General features: G+C 47.6%; 1 protein-coding gene across 2 annotated transcripts; it reads left to right on the top strand.

Annotated features, from left to right (window-relative positions):
- The first annotated feature begins 622 nt into the window (after positions 1 to 622).
- On the top strand, positions 623 to 16990 carry LOC310712899 (uncharacterized protein). Of its 2 annotated transcripts, none has more exons than XM_083516349.1 (5): positions 623 to 1393; positions 10749 to 11011; positions 12847 to 12876; positions 13245 to 13365; positions 15815 to 16990. In XM_083516349.1, the coding sequence occupies exons 1-5, from the start codon at positions 1336 to 1338 to the stop codon at positions 16120 to 16122; spliced, it is 780 nt and encodes a 259-aa protein (XP_083372475.1). In that variant the 5' UTR covers positions 623 to 1335; the 3' UTR covers positions 16123 to 16990. The 2 variants fall into 2 exon arrangements, with proteins under 2 accessions (XP_083372475.1, XP_083372474.1); XM_083516348.1 differs by lacking the exon at positions 623 to 1393 and adding an exon at positions 2513 to 2755 and having other exon boundaries at positions 10749 to 11007; positions 12843 to 12876.
- Positions 16991 to 21110: the final 4120 nt, after the last annotated feature.

The following is a 21110-nucleotide window of genomic DNA, read 5'->3' on the forward strand; positions in this document are numbered from 1 at the left end:
CGGGGAGGCACGTGCAGGAGGGCGAGCGGCGGCGCGGGGAGGGGTCTCGGCGGCGCCCCGTTCACGTGTACAAAGAGCGTTCCGACGTTACGCGAGCGCCGACGCGTGGATTTCCCAGGCGAGAGGCGGAAGGCGTCGCCCAGCGACCACCCGCCGTATCCTCAGGCTGCCCATGTCCTGCCCCGACCCCGCTCCGCGCCCCTCCTTATAATCTTGCAAACTCATTCATAGAATCGTATACAGTACGTAGCTGGAAGGGACCCAGCTGGAGGGTCATCTAGTCCAACCCCCTGCAAGGCAGGAATATTTTTGCCCAACGTGGGACTCGAACCCAAGACCCCGAGGTTGATAGTCTCACGCTCCCACGACTGAGCTATTCCTGGGTTGAAGAAAGAAGTAGAAAAGGAAAAGAAATTGCAGGGGTGCATTTCAGCCAGATGGGCAGGGTTCAAATAATAAAATTAATATTATCATTGTTATTATTTGGAATCATCACCTTGGAATTGTAGAATTGGAAAGGGATACCCACGTGCCCCTGCAATATTAGCTAAAGTATCCCTGGCAGGGGGCCAGAATAATAATAATAATAATAATAATAATAATAATAATAATAATAATAATAATAATAATAATACAAACTAATAGCAAACCTTAAAACAGCAACCAAGTTGGCAAAGCCAGTGTGTTGTAGTGGTTAAACTTAAAGCTTGGCACTAGGACCCGGGAAAGACCAGGGTTCGAACCCCACCAGTGGGCGTGCCCTTGGGGGCCCATCACTGCCTCTTAGCACATCCTACCGCACAGGGTTGTTGTGAGGATAAAACAGAGGCAGGGTCACCATGCTTGCCGCCTGAGCTCCTTGGAGGAAAGCAGGATGGAAATAAATCAAATAAATAGTTAAGAAAAAGAGGAAAAAGTCACAGAACCAGTAGCAGGGAGTAGAAATGGCCCTGCCCGGTGCCTCAGTGAGGGTGAGGGTGCCTTGCGAAAGCGAGGAGCCACCACAGAAAAGTCTCCGTCTCCTCCCCCTTCACCCCACACACGTATCGAGGCAGCATCCCTGCTCTCTCCCAGTCCAACACACGGAGGCAGAATCCAGCCAGTGGCCAGACTGGGTGAACTGGGAGGCCGCCCTCCATACCCACAGCCTGCCTTCTGTGGATAGGTGAAGAGGCTGCTCCCAGCTGGGCTCTGATTGGCTGAGAGGGATGCTGCTTCAGGGATGCTCCGGGGATTAGACGATCAGAGCAGCATCGGCTTGTTTTCAGAGCCTCTGCCTGCCTGTGCCTGCCCCCTCCTCGCCACGCTGCCCTCTGATGGGTGGCTCCCGGCGGGATGAACAGCGCCACGGAGATCCCCACAGGGATCCATCGGGGCTACCTCCGCAAATATGGTGAGTTACCCCAACTCCCCCCCCCCCCCACGACCATGGCGCTCTGCTCCATCAGGGCAGAAGTTCACCACCCTGCCCGTGGCATCTTGTTGGGGGGCGGGGTGGGAACAAGAATCCATGTTGTTGTTGCTGTTGCCTAGCTCTCCTGCTCTTTCCGCACCCCCTCTTTTAAAAATTGCTTTTTAAAGAAAGAAACCACTTTTGCTTGCAGGGGTGCTGAGCGTTTTGCAAAAGACCTCAGGGTGGCTTGCATACTTTTCCCTCTCCCCATTTCATCCTCACGACAGTCCTGTGAGGGAGGTTAGGCTGAGAGTGAGGGGCTGGCTCCAACCACTAGGCCATAGCTGTCAACGTTTCCCTTTTTTTGTTCCCGTATTCCGAATAGGATTCCTCGCAAGGAAAGGGGAAAGTTGACAGCTAGGCACGAGGCACCCACAGCCACTTCCCAGCTTAATTGGCTCAAAAACCTGTATTTGTGTATAAACGTGTATGTGTGGGTATGCAAATTGGTGGGACTTTTCAGTTGCTAGCAGAGTCCCTGTCTAGATTAAGGGATGTTGCTGTTGTTTAGTCGTGTCCGACTCTTCGCGACCCCATGGACCAGAGCACGCCAGGCACTCCTGTCTTCCACTGCCTCCCGCAGTTTGGTCAAACTCATGTTGGTAGCTTCGAGAACACTGTCCCACCATCTCGTCCTCTGTCGTCCCCTTCTCCTTGTGCCCTCCATCTTTCCCAACATCAGGGTCTTTTCCAGGGAGTCTTCTCTTCTCATGAGGTGACCAAAGTCATGGAGCCTCAGCTTCACGATCTGTCCTTCCAGTGAGCACTCAGGGCTGATTTCCTTCAGAATGGATAGGTTTGATCTTCTTGCAGTCCATGGGACTCTCAAGAGTCTCCTCCAGCACCATAATTCAAAAGCATCCATTCTTCGGCGATCAGCCTTCTTTATGGTCCAGCTCTCACTTCCATACATCACTACTGGGAAAACCATGGCTTTAACTATATGGACCTTTGTTGGCAAAGTGATGTCTCTGCTTTTTAAGATGCTGTCTAGATTAAGGAATATGGAAAGGCAAATGCAAGCCCGGAGAAATCGCTGGGACAAAAGTTATGGGGAGTGGGACTCAAAAGTAGCTGGAAGTAGCACCCTCTCTGCCCCAGAAGATGCCTGCTTCATTCCCTAATCCCGGCTGTGTAGGAACTCAGGGTTGCACAAAACAGCGCTCTGCACATGTTCAAAGGGCCCATTCATCTTTCCTAGCAGTTCATTGTGTCTTTTCCATAACAACAGGTTAATGACTTCTCAACCAGAAGCCCAGGTGCTCAGGCTGCTTAAAAATCTCCAGCTTAAAATGTGTAAAGGTTGTTCTTTTTCTCAATTCTAATCAAAGCTGGGGGTGTTTTTTGGAGGGTGGGGACATCTAAATGCAGTGTTTTGCAAGAAAGAAGAGGATAGATATGTGATTGTTCCCAAGTAGCTGTTCGTTCTGAAGCTTGCTCTGTACTTCTGTTAATGAGTTTTGTTCCGTATATTGTTGTGCCGGCCGTGATATTTCATGAGAGGGCGGTATACAGATATTTCTTTAAATAGATAAATATACAAAAGCAAGCAAGCAAAGGAACAATGAGGCGATGGGATTCAGCCCTGGAGGAGACTTGTTCTCTGGCTCAGCCCTGGAAGTAGGTTTGTTGATTTAGCGTTTGGGGAATATTCAGAATTAGAACTGAGATTAAGAAGAAGAGATCCCTTCCCTTTGAATCTGCCGTTTGAGATTCCCAGACTCCAGGGATTCCTAAAGTCCTGGCTAAGTGTAAATAAGTCAGTGTTGTGCCAGCAGCTATGCAGGCAGAAATTCAACAGGTGGAGGATGCCTTCAGCCTTGAGGGGGGGAGCAGAATGGTTATAGTGATGAGCTGTGTCTGTTGAATTTCTGTCAGCCACACTTTGTGGGTTATTTCATCTTTATTTTAAAAATTCCACAGCTAGGCAGCTTCCACCCAACAGGGGGGCTAATTTTGCATTGTGGCAATTTCTAGAAAGCAGTGAACGCTCCCTCTCATCCTCAGTGAGAGCGATTTACACTCTGTACCTGCTCAGAGGCAGGGACGGCTCCTCTTTCATACATTCCAGGGCTCATTCCTGCTACTGGAGTGGAAGCAGGTGCCAGGATTGAGCCCCAGCACAAATAAATAAACCCCTACCATTGGTTTATAATCCCACCAGTCTTGCATCTTCTTCCACCAGGCAAGGGATGCAACTGGCTGATTCTGCCCTTGTTGTGTGTCCCATTTCTCATAGGGAGGATTTTGGGGAGATGAACACAAAGAGTTTTTCTCACCAAGCAGGAGAAAAAAACACAACTTTCTAGGTCAATCAGGATGCTTTTAAATTACATTTTTAAAAAATCTGCTCCTAGAGCTTTAATTAATTAATTGCATAATTTAGTTGATTAAACCCAAAGCACCAGATCTCCCAGCTGTGCAAAAGGATCAGCTCACCCCAAACCCTGATGATGAGGGTACCCCAGGCCCAAATTTAGCACAGTAATAACAATAATAATTTTCTTATTTGTACTCGGCCCATATGACTGAGTTGCCCCAGCTCCTCTGGTCAGCTGGGTAATCTTCCTGGCCTGCAAAAGGAAATAACAAAGCTTTTTATCGTTCTATGATATCCCCCTGGACCAGAGCACGCCAGGCACTCCTGTCTTCCACTGCCTCCCGCAGTTTGGTCAAACTCATGCTGGTAGCTTTGAGAACACTGTCCCACCTGTTGAATGGTTTCTTTAAATGTAAAGGTTCATCATTGTTCCACTCCATGTGTATGTCTTTAAGGGGCCAGAGCAAGGGCCAGAGCAAGATAACGAGACCCAGCTTTACAGCTGTGTAACATAGCAGGTGCTGCTGAGTTGTATTTGATTAAGGTGTGTCAGCATCTGGGTAGAGTATATAAGGAGCAGCACCTAGCTCTCCCATTACCCTGGGGAATGGGTTGGTGGTTGGGTCATGTTTGTTTGTTAATATATTTAGTGTTAATGGAGTTTTTGTTTTTCTTAGTAAAACCTTCTTTAAGTTATTTTTGAGTCCTTTCTTTTTAATGCATGATCTCCCCAGCAAGCTCTCTGCAGCGCTACCATACTGCAAAAAGCCAACATCTTTGGTTATGGGCCCAGCTGCTGAGTGGATGACTGCATATTTTTGGACTCTGAGAAAGGTTTGAAAACTCCTTCTCCTGTTAGCGTAGTTTTTGTGGGTCTGGAAGAGTTCCAGAATGGTTGACCGGGTTCCTGAAGCTGAGAAGGCTCTGGTCTTCCCACAGCTAACAGATGAGAACTATAGTTTATGGTCTTTTCGGGTGGAGGCGCTTTTGACCTCTAGAGAAGTATGGACCTATGTAACTGATGACCCTCCTGACCCTGTAACTAATGCTTGGTCGAAAGGAGATGCAAAAGCCAGGGCGATAATTAATTTGGCAGTCAGCGACCAGCAAGTAGTCTATATAAGAAATAAGAAAACTGCCAAAGAAATGTGGGACAGTCTTGCAGCAGTGCATGTTAGAAAAGAGTCAGCGTCTGCATTGACGTTTTTCAAGCAGTTGTACCAGACAAAGTTGCAGCCTGGTGGTGATTTGGCAGCACACTTGAGACGTCTGGAGGCAATACGCGGCGAGTTAATTCGAAGGGACATGGAGATACCTGATATTCAGTATGTTTTTATCATCCTTTGTTCCCTTAATGAGGACTTTGATGGTATAGCTAGCCAGATATCTGCTGTTCCACCAGCACAATTAACTGTGGAAGGGGTAACGGCAAGATTAATGGGCGAGTTGGATAGAAGGGAGGCTTGTGCCATAAGCACTCCTGTTTCCAGAAAGAATGAGGAACGCCATATGCAAACCTGTGGTGATACAACTGCATTTAAAGCTGCAAAGCGTTGTTGGTTCTGCAATAAGCAAGGACATTTTGCAAGGGACTGCAGAGCCAAAAGAAAGCAAAGTACTCCCAAGCCTGTTTCTGTTCGTCAATCACGGTCGTCAGCCCAGCAGCCGGCATCATATAGTAGAGACAGAAACGAGCCGCGAGCTTTTCATGCTCGGACAACAGATCGTAAAAGACCTAAAGGTGCCAAGTGGAAGTCTTTTGTTATCGACTCAGGAGCATCTCAGCACGTCTGCAATGATCGAAGCTTGTTTATTTCTTTCGAAGAGGAAATTGGTAATGTACATTTAGCCAATTCACAAGTCTTGCAGTCACTTGGCAGGGGTACCGTTAAACTTGACTCTTTAAACATTACAATAGCGAACTGCATTTACTGCCCGTCAGTGGACAATTTATTGTCAGTAAGGTGCTTTGCCCGTCAAGGCATAACTGTGCGTTTCTTAAAGTCTATGTGTGAGTTTTTCGAGGGGAACAAACGTCTATTGTATGCCCGGGAATCTGATGGTTTATATAGACTGTATTTTCACACCTACTCACAATCGTCTATAAATTGCAGAGCAGCACAGTCAAGCCAGGGGTTGAGGAATGTAAGGCCACATTCTGGGTGTATCCACGTGGCGCACAGAATTCTGGGACACCTGAATTTTGCTGATGTAATTAAGACAAAGAATATTGTCAATGGCCTCAACTTAAAACCATGCAAATTCTTTATGCAATGTCTATCCTGTTGCAAGAATAAGATTAAGGTTGCACGCAAGGGTAGGTGCTCAGATAGGAAAGTAACTGAGCCATTTGAGCGTGTACATTGTGATTTAGTTGGGCCACTCCCACCATCATTAGGAGGTTCTAAGTACTGGCTTACTCTCATAGACCAGTATAGTAGATATTGTTGGACTTATGCAATAGCTGAGAAGTCCCAAGCATTTGAGAAGTACAAGGTTTTTTGCAACTGGGTAAAAACGCACTTTAACAAACCAATTAAGAACCTGTTTTCTGACCGGGGCGGGGAATTTGTTTCTGAGGATTTTGAGAAATTCCTGGAAGCGCAGGGGACTACTCATGAGTTATCTTGCCCCCGAAGTCCCTGGCAAAATGGGCTTGTTGAAGTTGTGCAGCGTGACCTGCAGGCAGGGGTTAAAACTTATCTGCACGATGCTAATCTGCCCAAAGTCTTTTGGGCTGAAGCACTCCATGCTTTTTGTTATGTTAGAAATCGCAGTTATCATTCTGGTTTAGATGTCACCCCCTATGAGAAGTTGTTTAAAAAAACGCCCTAATCTGAAATACCTACGTATTTGGGGTTCAGATGTAATTATGCATTATCCTGCTAAGCAGAAATTGGGTGAACGTAGTGTTCAGGGAAAATTAATGGGCTACCAGCAGGGGGCGTACAGAATTTACATACCAGCAACTGGCAAATTTCATATTACCAGAAGCATGATACAAACTGTAAATTGGAATGGGGTTGCTGTTTTCCAAGATACTGATGGTAGAAATGATACTGAGGAAGAAGAGGAAGCAGCAGCAGCAGCAGGAGGAAATGGTGATTCTGAATTAATAGAAAAAGACAAAAAGCCTGTTGAATCTGATAATTTGTTTGACTTAAAGTCACAGGCACCTGAGGGGAGGTTAGATTCTCTTGAGTTTTCTGACCGTGAGCTTAGCCTACAGGCACCTCTTCAGTCTGACAATGATGATTTACAACCTGAAACTAGTAGTTCACTCAGTCCCATTAAGTCTGAGGAGTCTGACTCTCCTTCTGGACTGAGACGTTCAGATAGAAAGAGGCAGAAGCCACAACGTTTCGCAGATGAACATTTTAATACTGTGTATGCCAATAAGGCGGTTTTTGAGCCAAAAAGCTACAATGATGTTCAGAATTTACCTAAGCACCAAGCTGTAAATTGGTATAAAGCTATGAACTCTGAGATAGCTTCTTTAAAAGAGCATAACACTTGGTCTCTTGTACCACAAACCCCAGATATGAGACTTATTGATTCAAAATGGGTTTATAGAGTTAAAATGAATGACAAAAATGAAGTTGTAAGGTACAAGGCAAGACTAGTTGCTAGGGGCTTTCAACAAATTCCAGGCGAAGATTATGATTTGTGTTATTCACCAAGTGTAAAATATGAAGCAGTTAAGCTTTTGTTAAAAGATGCATCACAATGTAGAAAAGCCCACTACACAATGTTTCTCTGCTCTTAAGAGAGTGGTAATGTACCTTAAACATACCAAACATTATAGGTTGCAGTTTACAAGAAGCACTTCCAAAGGTTACACATGAAAAACATGTACAAAGTATGTTTTATGTTTTTGTTCCACAATGATGAACCGCAGGGGAAATGTTGAATGGTTTCTTTAAATGTAAAGGTTCATCATTGTTCCACTCCATGTGTATGTCTTTAAGGGGCCAGAGCAAGGGCCAGAGCAAGATAACGAGACCCAGCTTTACAGCTGTGTAACATAGCAGGTGCTGCTGAGTTGTATTTGATTAAGGTGTGTCAGCATCTGGGTAGAGTATATAAGGAGCAGCACCTAGCTCTCCCATTACCCTGGGGAATGGGTTGGTGGTTGGGTCATGTTTGTTTGTTAATATATTTAGTGTTAATGGAGTTTTTGTTTTTCTTAGTAAAACCTTCTTTAAGTTATTTTTGAGTCCTTTCTTTTTAATGCATGATCTCCCCAGCAAGCTCTCTGCAGCGCTACCATACTGCAAAAAGCCAACACCACCATCTTGTCCTCTGTCCTCCCCTTCTCCTTGGGCCCTCCATCTTTCCCAATATCAGAGTCTTCTCTTCTCCTGAGGTGGCCAAAGTCTTGGAGCCTCAGCTTCAGGATCTGTCCTTCCAGTGAGCACTCAGGGCTGATTTCCTTTAGAATGGAGAGGTTTGATCTTCTTGCAGCCCATGGGACTCTCAAGAGTCTCCTGCAGCACCAGAATTCAAAAGCATCAATTCTTCAGCAGTCAGCCGCCTTTATGGTCCAGCTCTCACTTCCATACATCACTACTGGAAGAAAATTATACAGACAGCAAAACAAAGAAGTCTGAGTTAACATGGCCTTCTACCAATCAGAAATAATAATACTATAATAATAATAATAATAATAATAATAATAATAATAATAATAATAATAATAATACAATAATAATTTATTATTTATACCCCGCCCATCTGGCTGAGTCTCCCCAGTCACTCTGGGCGGCTCCCAATCAAGTGTTAAAAAAAGTACAGCGTTAAATATTAAAAACTTCCCTGAACATTGTAATAACTATTACAATAGTGAAAATACTAAAAATACATTTACTTCCCCTTTTGAACTTCTATTCTGGTTACAATATATTACTATTCTGTAAGAATCTATTATATCCTTTGCCGTCCCATATATTATTTTATTTCCCAAATTCAACCTAACCCCTCCTCCCCACTGCTTCCCTTCACCTGTGTGAGATCTTCCCAACATAATATTTTATCTAGTTGCTTTAACAAAATAAAATAACATGAAAACTTATAAATTATAATTACTTCTTTCATCCTTACACAATTGCCTATTAAGAGTTCTGCTTTAACCCCATATTTCTTCATGTATTCACCTATACATTCCCAATCTGTATAGAATTTTTGATTGGAGCAGCCCATGATTGATGGAGTCATTTTTGCCATCTCGGCAAACTCACAAATCATTTGTGGTACTTTTTCTGTTTTCCAGTATTTTGCCATAAGTATTCTTGCGGCTGCGGTTATATACAAAAATATATTCCTTTTGTCCTTGGGTATGTCTATAGAGTCGGACACGACTAAACGACTAAACAACAACATGTCTATACAACTTTTAAATGACATCTGAAGGCAGCTCTGGTTTTGTTTAATGCTTAATGTTTTATTATGTTTTTATATATGTTGCAAGCCATCCAGAGCGGCTGGGGCAACCTAGTCAGATGGGCGGAGTATATATAATAAAATTATTTGTTGTTGTAGTAGTAGTAGTATGGAATCGGACATCCCTATTTTCGTCGGATAAATGTTGCAGGGTATGAAACTGCATTCTCTCCCCCCCCCCCCCGGCCTTTTGGGATTATTGCCGCTAGCATTTGATTGAATCCTAATCCCAAAGCGCCCACGAGAGAATTTAATCATTGTTTTAATCTGTTTGTTGCTGTGCATGATGTTTGTCCCGTCGTCGGCCTGCGACAGATTGATGGAAACGGAATCTCCTTAGTAGCAAATTACTCTCTGGGATAAACGAGCCATCCGTCCACTCAGTAATGAGAGAGCCTGATGAACAGCGGAGGAGAGGGCAAGAAGGCATAATCCCCACTTCCGTCCAAAAGGGAGCAGAGGAAGTTGCTAGTCCCCAAGAGGCAAGGGTGTTATAGAACCCTACCATTCTATAAGACTGAGGTTGAATCCTGACAAGACAGAAGTACTCTTTTTGGGGGACAGGAGGTGGGCGGGTGGGGGGGACTCCCTGGTCCTGAATGGGGTAACTGTACCCCTGAAGGAGCAGGTGTGCAGCCTGGGAGTCATTCTGGACTCACAGCTGTCCATGGAGGCGCAGGTCAGTTCTGTGTCCAGGGCAGCTGTTTACCAGCTGCATCTGGTACGCAGGATGAGACCCTCCCTGCCCACAGACTGTCTTGCCAGAGTGGTGTATGCTCTGGTTATCTCCCGCTTGGACTACTGCCATGCGCTGTAGTGGGGCTACCTTTGAAGGTGACCCGGAAACTGCAATTAATCCAGAATGCAGCAGCTAGACTGGGGACTGGAAGTGGCCGCCGAGACCACATCACACCAGTCCTGAGAGATCTGCATTGGCTCCCAGTACGTTTCCGAGCACAATTCAAAGTGTTGGTGCTGACCTTTAAAGCCCTAAACGGCCTCGGTCCTGTATACCTGAAGGAGCGTCTCCACCCCCATCGTTCTGCCTGGACACTGAGGTCCAACTCCGAGGGCCTTCTGGTGGTTCCCTCACTGCAAGAAGCCAAGTTACAGGGAACCAGGCAGAGGGCCTTCTCGGTGGTGGCACCCGCCCTGTGGAACGCCCTCCCTCCAGATGTCAAAGAGAAAAACAACTACCAGACTTTTAGAAGACATCTGAAGGCAGACCTGTTTAGGGAAGCTTTTAATGTTTGATGCATTACTTTATTTTAATATTTTGTTAGAAGCCGCTCAGAGTGGCTGGGGAAGCCCAGCCCGATGGGCGGGGTATAAATAATAATTATTATATTATATTATTATTATAACCAAATTGGGTTGCCAATGGAAAGGTCCTGGGGCTCATATCTGCCTGCGAGTCACACCTTCCGCCCTCGAAGCTAGTCGGCTGAGATTCCTTGGCCTTGAACCAAAACAAATGCTCTCACGCTTCTGACGTCTATCTCCTTGCCAACCTTGACCTCAAGTAGTCCTTTGCAGGAGGCTTCCTTTTCAAGCAGTGGAAGGAGAAGTTCCTTGTCGTTTCGCTGGACGGCAGCCTGCTCATCTGCCCAGATGCCGACTCCCCGGCCGAGCTGGGCATCTCCCTGGGCAGCAGCTGCGAGGCCATCCTGGAGGGCAGCGAGATCTGCGACCTGCCGCGCCTTCCTCTGGGGGCCCAGACAGACAGCTGCCTGGGGCTGAGTCTCCGCGATGGCAAGTTCCTCCTCTTCCTCGCCCCTGACGGCCAAGTGTGCAGGTGGGTCTGCCCTCCTTCTGTAGTTCATGACGGGTGCTGGGAACTGTGGCTGCATGAGGGGCCTCCGCAAATTCATCCAGTCCCCTTTCAAAGCCATTCAAGTTGGTTGTCGTCACTACAACTTGCGGAGGCGATTTCCAACATTCCTAGCATTGTTGCACACCATGCAATTGCATAATGGTGTTGCGTGTGACTTAGCTGTAGCGTTCCCAAAGCAAGGAAGGATTGGACTCTGATTAATAAAATACACACAAGGCTTGACCAGCAAGACGCTGGGAGGGGTGCCAATAATAACCATCCTCTCCATTCCTCGGCCCAGGTCGTTTTATTCACCAAAGAATTTTTTACACAGTGTTCTTAAGAACCAATCAGATTTCCTCTGAGCATTTCAAAAACCCCACGTGAGACAAAATCAGATCAGAAGAAAGTCTTTTAACTACAAAGAAACTATTTCCTACTGGAGCATGCATACATTCTGGGGTAGATAAAACAGGATAAAAGGAGGAATGCATTCAGCAAACCAGTGGGACGTGGATGGAGCTGTGGGTTAAACCACAGAGGTACCATTCCAGCAGAAAGGTAAACGGCATTTCCATGTGCTGCTTTGGTTCGCCAGAAGCGGCTTAGTCATGCTGGCCACATGACCCGGAAGCTGGACACCAGCTCCCTCGGCCAGTAAAGCGAGATGAGCGCCACAACCCCAGAGTCGGCCACGAATGGACCTAATGGTCAGGGGTCCCCTTACCTTTACTTATCGTTGCACCTTTATGCAATTTATTATTATTATTATTATTATTATTATTATTATTATTATTATATCACAAATATGGAGGACAGTTTTAAATAGTAGTGAAATACATGGTGTAAAGTTGGCACAGAGCCTAGAAGCATTTTATTCATACCAATGTTGCTGACATTTTCACATCAAAACTTGATTTTCATATGCAGCCAATATAAAAAATGGCTGAGGGCTCACCACTCTGACTTTTTGCCCCAGGCACATGTGTGCGCTTAAAAGCGACATAGGATCATAAAACTGTTTGTTGAGATGGAAAGGACCTTAAGGATCATCCATTCCAACCCCCCACAAGGCAGGACTAAGCCGCTTCGAACCTGCAACCTTGGCGTTATCGGCGCCACACTCTAGCCAACTGAGCTATCCAGGCTCTAGCTTGGATATACAGTGGTACCTCGGTTTAAGAACAGCCCTGTTTACGAACGATTCGGTTTACAAACTCCACAAAACCGGAAGTAGTGTCCCGGTTTGAGAACTTTACCTCGGTCTAAGAACGAAATCCGAACGATGGAAGGGCACTGGCGGCAGGAGGCCTCATTAGGGAAAGCGTGGCTCGGTTTAAGAACGGTTTCAGTTTAAGAATGGACTTCCGGAACGGATTAAGTTCGTAAACAGAGGTACCACTGTATGTCTGATTTGCTTGGCTTTGCCCCAGAACTTTCCCCATGAAAACCTGCACTTTCGCACTCAACCGGAGCAAATGTCAATTTGGGTTTTCCACCGCTGGCCATTGGCCTGCTTTAAAGAGCAGATTACCGCAAGGAAAGTTCCAGAACAAAAAAAGGGGGGGGCTGCTTTGACACTGAGCTTCAAAGCTCAGACTGCCTTGAAAGATCAAGTGTGGATAAGCCCTGAGTGGGGGAATTTGAACCCTGGTCTCTGCCAGGTCCTGGTCCAACACTCTGACCCTTAGGCCAAGGCAGTTACAGCACCGTAAGATGCCAGATGGGTCAACGGAGTGATGCTTGCAGGGGCAGAGTACGTGATGAGGCACAACGGCATCCATAACACAAAATCCTGTTTTCCTTTTTTCCTGCAGACAGTGGCTCAACGTCTTGAGAAAAGTCAAAGAGGTGAGGATTTGAAATGGAAACTGTTGTAAACAAAAATTGCCCTTTTCCTTTATGGGGCATCCAAGAGTCCACTCCTCTATCAGTTTTTGGTCTGACTGGCCTCTTACTACTGCTGTTAAGTCTTGCTGATTCTATATATTCACAAAATATATAGCTGGACTATATTTTGGAAGGGAAAAAAATGAACGCATTCCGATGCCCCACAAATAACCCAGAGATGCATTTTAAATAAAAGGGCACATTCTACTCATGTAAAAACATGGATTTAGACGGCGATTGGGCCAGATCCGGCCCCTGGGCCTTAGTTTGCCTACCCATGATCTAGATGACTCTCTGTGATGACTATGATTCTCGGCTTCTTTCTGCAGAGCTTCTCCCAGGGATCTCCCTCCAGCTGCAAGCTCCACATCAACTCGCCGGTGAGAAAACGCTTCTGGAAAGGTGCTGGGGACAGCGGGTCTCCCAGCCCCAGCACGGAGAGACGAGAAGGTAGCGGTTCCAGGGGTTGTGTGGGGCACCAGTGGGCCACATATGGGCATCCCTGTCAGGAGCTCAGCCTACTCTCAAGTAGGACCCTGGTAGAGACACATGCCCAACTGCCATGTTCGCTCCCTCCTGGTCAATCGTTCGGGAGCTTCATAAGCTTTCTTCAGCCTGAACATCACAGCGACTGATGCCAACAGACACCGGCACACTTAGGGATCCGCAGAGTCTTCGCAGTTCGCGTGACAGACCTCAGAAACTCAGCATTTTGGCTAATCTACTTTATTTACATATAAACACACACGGAGCACTGCAACACGGCTCCCTCTCTCTCCAGCATCAGACAGAAAAGAGGAAAAGAACAAAGGACAATAGTCCCACTTCACGGAACACAGTAACACAAACATCCTGTCTCCCTCACTTCCCACTCGGTGGAGTCAAAACATACCATCATGTGAAAGTCAACAATCCCATGACTGCAATCACGGAGCAGGAATTCTAACATCCCCTCTTGGGTCAGGGCAAGAGAGATGCCAATCAGACGGGATTAGCTGGAGGGGTGGCAACCATAATGAGCACAGAGGAAGCCGGTTTGCTTTACATTCCCCAAACTGGTGCCTTCCAGATGTTTGGGACAACATGTCCCAGCCAGCCCAGCCGTATCTCCAATTCCTTGTGGAACTGGCTACCGCAGGAAGCAGTGATGGCTACCAAACCAGAAGGCTTTAAAAGAGGATTAAGACAAATTAATGGAGGAGAAGACTATCAATGGCTGTGCTCTGCCCTGCACAGTTGGAGGGCAGCAGTGCTTCTGAATCCCAGTTGCTGGTGTTGTAAACAAAAATCTGCCCTTTTTCCCTTATGGGGTATCCAAGAGCCCTTATAGAGTCCTTTGCAGGTTCTCCATCGGTCGGAGAAAATAACAGAGGCCAACCAGAGAATATTGAGAAGCAAAGCAGCTAGTAAGCCTGATCTTTATTGATCTGTTACAACAGGGTGCTCCCCTCATACGCAGGAAAGGAGGAGGAACCCAGAACAATGGCGCGCAAGGCCTTATAAAGACTTTTGAAATTGCCACCCTGTAGATCAAGACCACCCCCAGAAACATCATACATACATCACAGAAGGGGTGTAACCCAAGACCACCACCCCCACAAACATCATACCTACATCACAGAAGAGGTGGTCTACAGCAGAAATCTGAGTGCATTATTTACCTCCTGCCTGGCAGGTTACCTGTTAATGCTCACTTGATTGGATACCCTGGGGAGCCTGGCCAGTCTTTTGTAATGCTAAATACTTAGTTCCTGAGCCAGGTCACAGGCTCACCCTATTCAAACATAGACATACCCTTAAGACAGGATTTGTGAAGGAAAAGACAATAGGGAGGCGTTTCCATTTTCCTTTGACCTTGCAGAGGAAACATTTGGTCAGTTTGGGAATCAAAAATGGTATCAGGTCGGTCTTCCTGTGCTGACCTATGTACGTGCTTGGTTGGTACATTTATGAACATTTATTATATATCCAAGACTTTAAAATTCCTATCACACTGGAAACCACAGAAGGGGAGAGGGCTCTCGTGCTTGGATCCTGCTCGGGGGTTTCCCATTGGTAGGCAGGCTGTATAGCCTTCCGGGTGCTACCACAACAACCATCCACCACAACTGCCCAGCTAGGCTAACTCTCCTCCAATCCTCTTTCCTGGGTCTCACAGTCTCCTTGCAGATGCCAAGGCCCAGGTCTGGGGCAAGTAATCTTTGGTGAGAGAACCTCTCCAGAGATTTAACAATCACAAAATAGGCAGCATAGGAAAGCATGGAACTTTGGCTGCAAAACCTTTAAAAAGATGTGTTTTCTAGTGAACCCCGAAGTATTCCCTAGCACGTGAATAGACCACACATTTGGTCAGCTATGAAACGGTTTACTTACCAAACTCTTCAAAGGTCAGATTCATGTGATTTTCCGTACAGCAGTCATAAAAAGTTGCACAGGCAATAAAACATTTGTTGTTGTTGTTGTTGTTTAGTCGTTTAGTCATGTCCAACTCTTCGTGACCCCATGGACCAGAGCACGCCAGGCACTCCTGTCTTCCATAATAAAACGTTAGTTGGTAACAAAACGGTAAAAGTTGCTAAACTATCAGGATAGGAGGAAAAGGCTGGAGTTTCAGACTCCATCCTTGTCTGGAACGAAAGAGGCTGGTTAAAGCCATGCAGCTGGAGGGAGCAGGTCAGAGCTCCTCACATGCCAAATCCACATGTAGGCTGAGTACAACAAAAGGCTTCGTTGCCCATTTCCTCCCAAGGTGAGAGGAAGTGACATAGGCAAAGCCTGGCAGGACAGGTTACTCTATGGCGTTAACCCCTTCATGTGCTAACTAGACTCAAGCATGATGGCTATATGAGGCTGGTTATCCCCTCTCACCCCCCCCCTTGCCCTTTGCTTCTCTCTCCAGTTCCCAGGTCCAGCCTGTGCCACGAAACCTGCTCCCCGCACTGCCTCCGCCACGGCCCCAAGCCCCCCAACACAGGGGTGAAGGCCGCCTGCCTCCTGGTGGGGGGCGCCGCCGCTGGTCCCAGCATGGGTCACATGGTCAGCTCATCCACAGCCGAACCCCCTGCAGACCCCCACCCGCCGGACTTCAAGGAGCTGGGCTACCACCCGTCGGCCTGTGATTCCGAACCGCAGTACGAGGCACCCCTGGATTACGACGGGATGGAGCAGGACTTAGACATGGTGGATTTTGGGGGGTTCGCCTTCTAGGCTCTGTCGTTGCCTGGGAGCCCCAAAGGGAGAGGTTTAAAGGGCTAAATCGCGGGCCTTCTAATCCGGAACTGGCAAAAGGGCATGCTCTGCTCCCTCCCTCTCCCCCAGGACTCGTTCGTCTGGCACCCCCTCACAGACATTTCCCACACATGCCCTTTGTTTGGAAAGGGTGGGGGTTCCTGCTTCAGAGATTTACCTCCTTTTCCTTCCCGCCCTCCCCATTTTTTTAAATAAATATTTTTTATTGAAGGATTTTTAAAACCAAGCCAACGAAATACAGAAGAGAGTAATGGGATCACCCCACAAAGAGAGTGGGGAAATCACGAAGGGTTCAAATGAGCACAAAGGACTTTCTCCATCAGGTGGGGGGGGGGGAGAGCATAAAGCAAAAGGACTAAAACTAAGCATTGTGTAGCTACAAAACTACCACAAGGTTTGACCGTGAATTCTTACGGAATTAACCATGCCCATTTGCATTCGGCCGGGGTTTCTTGTCCATGCCTTTTGTCGTTAACATGAGCAATAAATCCATACCAAACTAGAAGAAAATTATTTTCTTTTTCTTTTTCTTGCTCTGTTCTCTGGTGTGTTAACTTTTCTAACAGGGGCGTCTCCCATCCTTTAGAGCACAAAGCAGCCAGGTCCACCTGCTTCAGAGGTTTCCGGAAACGAGCTATAATGGCTCCGGCTGCGGTAAGAAAATGGGAAATCAACCCTTTAAGCTCCCCATTAAACAGATTTTAAAGGGTGGGTGGCGGTTATAGGAGAAACTTCCTTTCCAATGATCTTCCTGGTTTCTTTGAAAACTAGTAGCCAGACTTTCTTAACCTTGGTGCAGTGCCACCAGTGGGGGAGATAGGGTCCTGCTCTCTCCCTGTTTTAAAGTCTTTGTTATCAGGAGAGCTGTGGTCTGTAGCTGTAGGTTCCAGGTCGTAAAGGGGTGCTTGGGCCAAATCTCTGAATCTTCCCCACCACAGCTAAAGAGTCCCTGACAGGTAGCCGTCCATCCTCTCTTTGAAAACCTCCAAGGAAGGAAAATCTGCCACCTCCTGAGCATTCCAAGGACCCTTCACCCAGTCTAAGATGCATAAAGGACATTCCAAATTCCCTTTTTTTTCTAGCTCAGGGCTTTCTAGCGCAGGGCTTCTATTCTGTATTCTGCTTAGGGCCAGCAGGCCAGTCTTTGCACAACAGAATAAAGGGAAAGGGACCCCTGACCGTTAGGTCCAGTCGTGGCCGACTCTGGGGTTGTGGCGCTCATCTCACTTTACTGGCCGAGGGAGCCGGCGTACAGCTTCCGTGTCATGTGGCCAGCATGACTAAGCCGCTTCTGGCGAACCAGAGCAGCGCATGGAAACGCCGTTTACCTTCCCGCTGGAGCGGTACCTCTACTTGCTCTTTGATGTGCTTTTGAACTGCTAGGTTGGCAGGAGCAGGGACCGAGCAACAGGAGCTCACCCCGTCGCGGGGATTTGAACCACCGACCTTCTGATCGGCAAGTCCTAGGCTCTGTGGTTTAACCCACAGCGCCACCCGCGTCTCTCGCACAACAGAATAAATGCACACAAATCTGACATCGGAAATGGCAGTATCTGACAAACCTTGCCTCCTCCCAGGACAACCCTCTGTTGCTGACCTCAGCGTGGCAGTTCTTGATTTCCCGGAAGAGACTCCAGCATCAAACTGCTGAATTGCAATTTTTATGGATGTTCGATTCTATTGCCTCAGGCTTACATTGAAATAATGGTTCCCTGTGTACTACTACAGCTATTGATTGACTAAGCAATGTTTGGGTGATTGTGTCATCGCTTATTAGCAATTACTGCTGTTGTGAAACATCACTAGACGCATCATGAACTTGACATAGAGTTGGCACACGTTCCATTGCCATTCTGCAGAAGCACATTGTGTGCAAAGCATACATAGACCGGCCAATTGCAAATAACACATAATGAACCTGTTTGCCTTTGAGACACCACGAGAATTCGTAGTTGTAATGCTCAGTGCTCCTAAGTGGTGCAGCGCTATGGGAGAACTGCTCAAAATAAGTCAGATCTCTCAATAATTTCTCAAAACTTTACCATTAATATAGCATCCCTGGTGTGGAGATTTTGATCTAAAAAGAACCTTTCTATCCTAGAAAGACTGGTGACTGGGAGCAGCCGCCGACACCACATGACACAGGTCTTGAAAGACCTACATTGGCTCCCAATACGTTTCCAAGCACAATACAAAGTGTTGGTGCTGACCTTGAAAGCCCTAAACGACCTCGGTCCAGTATACTTGAAGGAGCGTCTCCACCCCCATCGTTCTGCCTGGACACTGAGGTCCAGCTCCAAGGGCCTTCTGGCGGTTCCCTCATTGTGAGAAGCAAAGCTACAGGAAACCAGGCAGAGGGCCTTCTCGGTAGTGGCACCTGCCCTGTGGAACACCCTCCCACCAGATGTCAAAGAGAAAAACAGCTACCAGACTTTTAGAAGACATCTGAAGGCAGCCCTGTTTAGGGAAGCTTTTGATGTTTAATAGACTATTGTATTTTAATATTGTGTTGGAAGCTGCCCAAAGTGGCTGGGGAAACCCAGCCAGATGGGCGGGGTATTGTTGTGTCGTTGTTGTTGTTGTTGAAAAACCAAAAACCCATTGGTAAGGCCCTCCAGCTGCTGGGTGGGTGGGTGATTCATTCATTCAGATGTGGGGTGCTCAACCTCTCCTGGTCTAAATTCCACCGCTGATTGAGTTTTCTCAGACTTGTTCAGCCACAGCAAGTGCTTTGGACTGCCCCTCCCATCAGATCCAGAATCATACGGCTGTGCAAAGAAGAAGAAGAAGAAGAAGAAGAAGAAGAAGAAGAGGAGGAGTTTGGATTTGATATCCCACCTTTCACTCCCTTTAAGGAGTCTCAAAGCAGCTAACATTCTCCTTTCCCTTCCTCCCCCACAACAAACACTCTGTGAGGTGAGTGGGGCTGAGAGACTTCACAGAAGTGTGACTGGCCCAAGGTCACCCAGCAGCTGCATGTGGAGGAGCGGAGACGCGAACCCCGTTCCCCAGATTACGAGTCCACTGCTCTTAACCACTACACCACACTGGCTCTCAAACTGGGGCTGATGGGTGTAATCCACTGGAGCAGTCCAAGTACAACATCACCTGTTTTGCTAGAGTGGACATGCAGGGATTGTTGGTCCAGCCAGTTGAACTTCCTGTTACACCTGGCTGTAGCATCTTTCCTTTGCAGTAGGTGGGCGGGATCTTTCCAGACCTGGTAAAAGGCCAAGTCACGAAACCAGCTCCCTTCTTTTTCGTCCTGCCTGTTTCCTGCTTCACTTAGACTGCACTGCTGCTCTCAGCCAGCAGTCCCTGGGCAGTGGGGGAGGAAGGGGGTGCGGGTGTACGGGCTGCCCCAGGTGTCATCACTGGGGGGGTGACAATATGACAAAAATATGAATTTAAAAATAAATTGGGCTCATGAAACTTTTTAGTTCAGTCAACAAACGTAACAAAACGCCGCTGGCACTGGGCGCCACATCGCGGGGGCTGGCACTTACTCCTGGGGCCTGCAGTGTGCCCGAGCCATGCGTCTCTCCTGGGAGTGACATGGTGGCTTGGGTGCCTGCAGGCTCCGCGCTGCCTGAAACGGCAGCGTGGGACTTGCGCCTGCCCTCCGCCTCGCCCTACAGCAGAGGGGGAGGCGGCGGAGAGGCTCCACGCAGCGCGCCCCGCCCCCATGGGCGGATTGCCCCGCCCCCAGCTGCAGGACATGCGCGCCGCACCCGAGCAGCTAGCTTCGCCACTGTCCCTGGGTTATCTCCCATATGGGGTAAACCTATTTCTATGTACAGTCATACCTCGGGATAAATACGCTTCAGGGTAAGTATTTTCGGGTTATGCTCCGCTGCGACCCAGAAGTAACGGAGCATGTTACTTCCGGGTTTCGCCAACGGTCAAAATGACTTCACGCGCGGAAGCGGCGATACGCGACCTGTGCACGCGCAGACGTGCAGTCGCTTCTTACGTTCTATTCAGGATGCAAACGGGGCTCCGGAACGGATTCTGTTCGCATCCCGAGATACTACTGTATTTGTAACTTTAAGCCTAAAACCTGCCTTCAGGGAGCACACTGTGCTCTGTGTGGGTGTGAGTAAACTTCTTTTTGTTACAAATGAATAAGACTGTGTGAAGAGAACCAGAGCTTACAGGGTTAATAGCTCAGAGTGTGTGTCCTGCCCGCTGGGGGTGGTGGTCCCATATAGGGGGGGGGGGTTGTTCTTTGTTCTGTGAGACAGAATACTTTCGGTTTTGCTGATGACCTCCCGGAATGCTGATTTATTGCTTCTGTAAATAAATGCTTCTTAGATTAGAAGAGGGACGCCGGTGGCTCTGTGGTCTAAACCACAGAGCCTAGGGCTTGCCGATCAGAAGGTCGATGGTTTGAATCCCCGCGACGGGGTGAGCTCCCATTGCTCAGTCCCTGCTCCTGCCAACCTAGCAGTTCGAAAGCACGTCAAAGTGCAAGTAGATAAATAGGTACCGCTCTGGCGGGAAGGTAAATGGCATTTCCATGCGCTGCTCTGGTTCGCCAGAAGCGGCTTAGTCCTGCTGGCCATATGACCCGGAAGCTGTCTGCGGACAAACGAGTCGTCCGTGACAGGACCTAATGGTCAGGGGTCCCTTTACCTTTACCTAAGGAGTCTGTATGGGAGTATATTGCATTTAAAAATGGGGTATCAGAGTTTTTAGGAGTTTTTTTGTGGGAGGCAGTGGAAGACAGGAGTGCTTGGCGTGCTCTGGTCCAGGGGGTCACAAAGAGTCAGACACGACTAAACGACTAAATACCGTATTTTTTGCACCATAACACTCACTTTTTTCCTCCTAGAAAGTAAGGGGAAATGTCTGTGCGTGTTATGGAGAGAATGCCTGCGGGTGGCAGGGGAGAGCTGCTGCAGTCGTGATCCATGGTTCTCCTTCCTTCCCTCCTCCGTGGTTAC

Source organism: Podarcis liolepis, assembly GCF_965112155.1.
Source record: "Podarcis liolepis genome assembly, chromosome: 7".
Lineage (NCBI taxonomy): Eukaryota > Metazoa > Chordata > Lepidosauria > Squamata > Lacertidae > Podarcis > Podarcis liolepis.

What these genes read in the sequence shown, in the direction of transcription:
- LOC310712899 (XM_083516348.1), top strand. Translation starts at nt 2,689, where the DNA reads ATGACTTCTCAACCAGAAGCCCAGGTGCTCAGGCTGCTTAAAAATCTC. An exon ending in CCAGCTTAAAATGTGTAAAG is followed by an intron (nt 2,756 to 10,748) that starts GTTGTTCTTTTT and finishes AGTCCTTTGCAG; the next exon opens with GAGGCTTCCTTTTCAAGCAG. An exon ending in CAGCACGGAGAGACGAGAAG is followed by an intron (nt 13,366 to 15,814) that starts GTAGCGGTTCCA and finishes TTCTCTCTCCAG; the next exon opens with TTCCCAGGTCCAGCCTGTGC.